The sequence below is a fragment of the Frankliniella occidentalis genome, unplaced genomic scaffold (assembly GCF_000697945.3).
Source record: "Frankliniella occidentalis isolate FOCC.00 unplaced genomic scaffold, Focc_3.1 Scaffold71, whole genome shotgun sequence".
NCBI lineage: Eukaryota > Metazoa > Arthropoda > Insecta > Thysanoptera > Thripidae > Frankliniella > Frankliniella occidentalis.
This window is the reverse complement of record NW_026267201.1, coordinates 407,047-412,132: the sequence shown is the minus strand read 5'-3', so window position 1 is coordinate 412,132 and position 5,086 is coordinate 407,047. Positions and strand designations below refer to the sequence as shown.

General features: G+C 38.9%; 1 protein-coding gene across 4 annotated transcripts in view; it reads left to right on the top strand.

Moving 5' to 3' along the window:
• The first annotated feature begins 476 nt into the window (after positions 1–476).
• The window catches only part of LOC113217481 (histone-lysine N-methyltransferase E(z)), an 11,938-nt gene continuing 7,328 nt past the window's right edge, over positions 477–5,086 (top strand). Inside the window, exons 1-14 of one of the 4 annotated variants that reach the window (XM_052268516.1) lie at positions 477–626; positions 930–1,081; positions 1,165–1,373; positions 1,457–1,648; positions 1,748–2,004; positions 2,086–2,249; positions 2,322–2,422; positions 2,506–2,761; positions 2,848–3,167; positions 3,257–3,518; positions 3,603–3,773; positions 3,855–4,037; positions 4,131–4,296; positions 4,438–5,080. In XM_052268516.1, coding sequence (XP_052124476.1) covers positions 943–1,081; positions 1,165–1,373; positions 1,457–1,648; positions 1,748–2,004; positions 2,086–2,249; positions 2,322–2,422; positions 2,506–2,761; positions 2,848–3,167; positions 3,257–3,518; positions 3,603–3,773; positions 3,855–4,037; positions 4,131–4,296; positions 4,438–4,498 — 2,481 coding nt within the window. In that variant the 5' untranslated portion in view covers positions 477–626; positions 930–942 and the 3' untranslated portion in view covers positions 4,499–5,080. Of the gene's footprint in view, positions 627–665; positions 685–716; positions 736–929; positions 1,082–1,164; positions 1,374–1,456; positions 1,649–1,747; positions 2,005–2,085; positions 2,250–2,321; positions 2,423–2,505; positions 2,762–2,847; positions 3,168–3,256; positions 3,519–3,602; positions 3,774–3,854; positions 4,038–4,130; positions 4,297–4,437; positions 5,081–5,086 lie in introns of those variants that run through there. The other 3 variants (XM_052268518.1, XM_052268517.1, XM_052268515.1) reach the window with 3 other exon arrangements.

The following is a 5,086-nucleotide window of genomic DNA, read 5'->3' as shown; positions in this document are numbered from 1 at the left end:
GACCCCCGGCGCCCCGTCGAAGGGTCATGTGTCGCCTCATTGTCGCTCGGCTCGGCCACCGTGCCATAATCTATCATCGCATATCGCGTAGCCGTTTCGCAAGGTGTAATTACTTTTCCCCTGAGGGTGCTTCTAGGGTGTTCGTAGGGGCTGGTCCTGGTCGGAGTCCGGACGCGCGCTCTTCCTCCCCCCTGCCCCTCCCCGCGGCTGGCGGGATCCTCCTCACGGCGATGTCGGAACGATACCAGACCGATGACGATATCGGAAAACTGGCGATGTTCGTGTCGAATAGATTTTGAATCAGCTCGAAAACCAACACTCTTCTGGTTTTTTGGCATCGTTTTCGATTTCCATTTTTGCAGCGGGTCATTTACCCCGCGTCGTTCAAATGGGCGCCATTTCCCGCAGCGCAGCGCGGTGCTGCCGCCATCTAGCGGCGGGGCGGGCGAACTACGTCACGCCGAACTATTCATTCGGTTTGTTTTGATCTGTTGAAATTTCCGTTGATGTTTTCCCGTTTTTAAAAAGTGTATGAATGATATTAAGAATGGGTACCTGATACGTGTGGCGGTGCCCAACGGTTTTTTTAAAAGACTGTATTTTAGGACTGGCTAGTCGGTTTCACAGTAAGTTGTGCCTCCTTGTTTTAAGATAACGAGATAAATTTCTGGAATGATTTCGCGGGTATTTCTAGGCTATCGTCTCTCTCTCTCTCTTGTTTAAAAAGAAAATATTGTTCGTAAACGTATTCTTATTCACACCCTCCATGGTTTGAACTCCACTTTCAACATATTTTTATCCTTTTTAACTGAAGAATCACCTTTGCCCCCCGCAAGAGCACTGCCTCTCTATTTTCACAGAGTCATTATAGGTTATATACCACCCCTTCCTCCTTTTCATGCTTTTGTGCCCTTTTGTTGTTTGTGTAGGATTTTCACTACCATGTCTGGCAAAATAAAAGTCACTGGAGAATGGAAGAAAAGAGTAAGAGCGGAGTATATGCGTCTCCGTCAAGCTAAGAGGCATAAGAGAGCAGATGAAGTCAAAGTTGCCTGGAATGTGAACCGTAAGGAATTAACAGGTACAGCAAATTACCAATTTCATTATTTCATTTTCTTTTGTAAGTCCGGCCTTGTTACTCATTATTGTACGGTTATTTTTCAGACTGTCTGGTTGAAGAGAATACAAAATGGCTTCAAAACAAAGCTGTGTGGACATGGCAGCAAGAACCACCACAGCATGCTGTGTGCATGAAGAAGTCAGATGTTGTGGCATTAGATGGAGAAAGGCAATCGTGTCCCATCAAAATTATTAACTCCGTCACTCCCATCCCCACTATGTATACTTGGGCTCCAATCCAACAGAATTTCATGGTGAGAACAGTTTATCCTTTAATCTCAAGTAATTTTGTGAAAAAAACTGTTTTTCCTTCATACTAAACATTTTAAAATTTTAGGTGGAGGATGAAACTGTTCTTCACAATATACCATACATGGGTGATGAGGTTTTGGACCAAGATGGCACTTTTATCGAAGAACTTATCAAAAACTATGATGGTAAAGTTCATGGTGATCGTGAAACCGGTTTTCTTGATGACAGCACCCTGGTTGAACTTGTACATGCACTTGTCACGTATCAAGTAAAGGATGTAAGGATTCCTTCATATTTCAGTTTACAACGTTTTTAAAAAAATAAAAAAATATTTGTTTTCTAATTACACGAATAAATGGTCATGGTCCCCATCCAGGAGGAAGATGATGCCAAAGGTAAAAGTGAAAGCAACAAGAGTAAAGACAAAGCAGTAAATAAAGACAAAGATGATAAAGATAGTCAAATACCTGGAAAGACTGACATAAAACCTCAAGAAAGTAAAGCAGGAAGTTTGTCTCCTATTGAGGATTTGGAGCTCTCTGGTAAAACTTTGCCTTTCCCCATAGATACAATTTTCCAAGCAATTTCTGTGTCGTTTCCTGAGAAAGGTTCTCCAGAGCAACTACGTGACAAGTATGTAACTGACAATGTTTTATAAGTTGCTTCTTCTCCTTCTTTACAATGAAAATAATGATTTGTTTTGTTGTAATGCAGGTATATTGAACTGACCTCTCGTGGTAATCCTAATGTTCGGCCTCCTGAGTGCACACCCAACATTGACGGTGTCGCTGCAGAGAATGTTCCTCGTGAGCAGACTCTTCATTCTTTCCATACACTATTCTGTAGAAGATGTTTTAAATATGACTGCTTTCTACACAGTAAGTTTTTTGGTTTATCTTTTATGTTAACATGTATTTGCTTCAGTCTTTTAAAAATATTTTCTCTTGTAGGACTACAAGCATCTCATGCAGGGCCAAACATGAAAAGAAGAAAAGGGCCAATTCTTAAGACTTTCCCTGAGTCATGTGGAGCACATTGTTACATGCTACTGGTAAATAATATTAGCCGTAATTCTTTCTTTCTTTCTTTTTAGTTTAAAGTTAAGGAATTTGATGAATGTATTATGTTTTGTAGGAAGGTATGGGGGAGAAATTGGCTTTAGCTAGAGTTGCTGAAAGCAGACAAGAAAAAGAGGAGGAAGATGAAAGACAGAGACAAAAAGAGAAGGAAGATGAAAGATGCCGTGAGAAAGATAGTGTTGATCGCAACTCCTCAGATACTCCTCCGAATCAGCAGGGTCCAAGACCTAGAAAGATTCGTAAACAGAATTCGTTAGATTCTGCAAATGAAGTAAGCTCTGAGGATAGTAATGATAGTAGCAAGTATAAAGGTATGTTTTTTAAACCAAGATGACTTGTTACTGGTCACATGTAGTTTCCAATCAATAATGTTTTATGTATGTCAATATTCTTGCAGGGCGAGATGGAAATGGCCTTATAAATGGTACTGGTGACAATGCTCAACCAGGCAGTAGTAATTCTCATCATCATACCAATAACCATCACCACCACCATGGCCACAATGCAAGAAAATCTATTAACCATGATCCGGCTAGTTTTGAAACTGTGTATCAAAAATCTGCAACACCAATATTTTCAATGTTGGATCAAATCGGAGTAGAGGAATGTGCTGAATGGACGGGTTCTGATCAATCCATGTTCCGTGCCCTTCAGAAAGTTTTCCACAATAACTTCTGTGCCATTGCCCAAATTATGTTGACTAAAACCTGCCAACAGGTAAATGTTTATGATTTTTATTCAATTTAAAGTGAATCTTAAATCATTTGTTCTCACGAATATGATTATTTTTTCTATGTTGCTCTCAGGTCTATGACTTTGGTCAGAAAGAAGCTTCTGATATTCCTGCAGAGGAAGCAGTGAGAGACTCAACTCCACCTCGCAAGAAGAAAAAGAAGCATCGTTTATGGTCTATGCATTGTCGAAAGATTCAAATGAAGAAGGATTCAAGTTCCAATTATGTAACAAATTTCACACCATGTGATCATCCTGATCAACCTTGTGACAATAATTGCCCTTGTTTTGGAACTGGGAACTTTTGTGAAAAGTTTTGCCTTTGCAGTTCTGAATGTAAGTTTGTCTTCTACTTGTTAGAGAGGCTTGGTTTATCTTAGTTCTCCTCTGAAACTTCATGTTTTCCTTGCTTTCTTCCAGGTCAAAACAGATTTCCAGGCTGTCGGTGTAAGGCACAATGCAACACCAAGCAATGTCCTTGTTATCTTGCAGTTCGAGAATGTGATCCTGATCTATGCCAAACATGTGGTGCCGACCAGTTTGATGTGTCACGCATCACATGCAAGAATGTTAGTGTGCAGCGTGGTCTTCGTGAGTATTTTTCTTCAATGTTTTACTAATCAAGTCTCAGGAGGTTAAGAATATTCTTTATGAGTTACTTTTTTTTTCCAGATAAGCATCTTCTTATGGCTCCATCAGATGTAGCTGGCTGGGGCATCTTTTTGAAGGAGTCTGCGCAGAAGAATGAATTCATTTCAGAATATTGTGGAGAAGTTATTTCACAAGATGAAGCAGACCGAAGAGGCAAAGTGTATGACAAGTACATGTGCAGTTTTCTCTTCAATCTTAACAATGGTATGCTTTTATTATTTAGGGAAACGTTTTCTTTATCATTAGTAGGACAAGTGTTTGTGGGTTATTAAATGTGTTCTTCTTGTACCTCTGTAGACTTTGTTGTGGATGCCACCCGCAAGGGGAATAAGATCCGCTTTGCCAACCATTCAATCAATCCTAATTGCTATGCCAAAGTCATGATGGTTAATGGTGATCATCGGATAGGTATATTTGCCAAACGGCCTATTTTGCCTGGTGAGGAGCTGTTCTTTGATTACAGGTAAGAATCACCAAACTGCCAATCATAGATATGGTTTTAATTATTTTATTTTTGTTTTGTTTTATCTTGCTTCTTAGGGTCTCTTGCTTGTGGCCTTTGGTTCTTACTGATCCTCATTGTTTCTTATTTTTCTATTTACAGATACGGACCTACTGAGCAGCTGAAATTTGTTGGCATTGAAAGAGAAATGGAGTTCCTATAAATATTTTTTAGAATTTTCTTAATATTCTTTATGATCACTGCCAGAGTCTTTTCATATCGTCATTACCATTTGTCTGTCTGTATCTTTTTGTTGCATGTAATAAGGACTCACTTTGTAAATCATATTTTTCTTAAGGTGTAACTTTGAAAGTTGTGCCATGTTACTTTGTTAACATTTTGAACACTATATTTGGACAGAGAATGAATTACGAAATCATCCATCAATCACTTTTTAAGCCTCATTGTTTACCAATTTTGTGTGTGTCTGACAAGTTCCTTCCACACTTTGTTTTATTTGCAATGCAAGACTGTTTGTGTACTTCTGTCCGTTCCAATGTGATAATTTTAAGTTCAGCTTAAATGTATTCAAAAAGTCTGTAATGAATTTTTAACTGTTTAGAATATTTTCATAGCTTTGTTGTAATTTTGTAGGTCTGTTTCAACACATCTGGGAACATCTTCATCTCACTTGAAATGTACTATGGCCATATATGCCTTATATGTTATAATTTTCACCCATGGTCTAAAGGTATGAAATACCATTGTAGATGACTTTTGCCAATGCTAAAGGTCCAATTAAAAGAGTAAC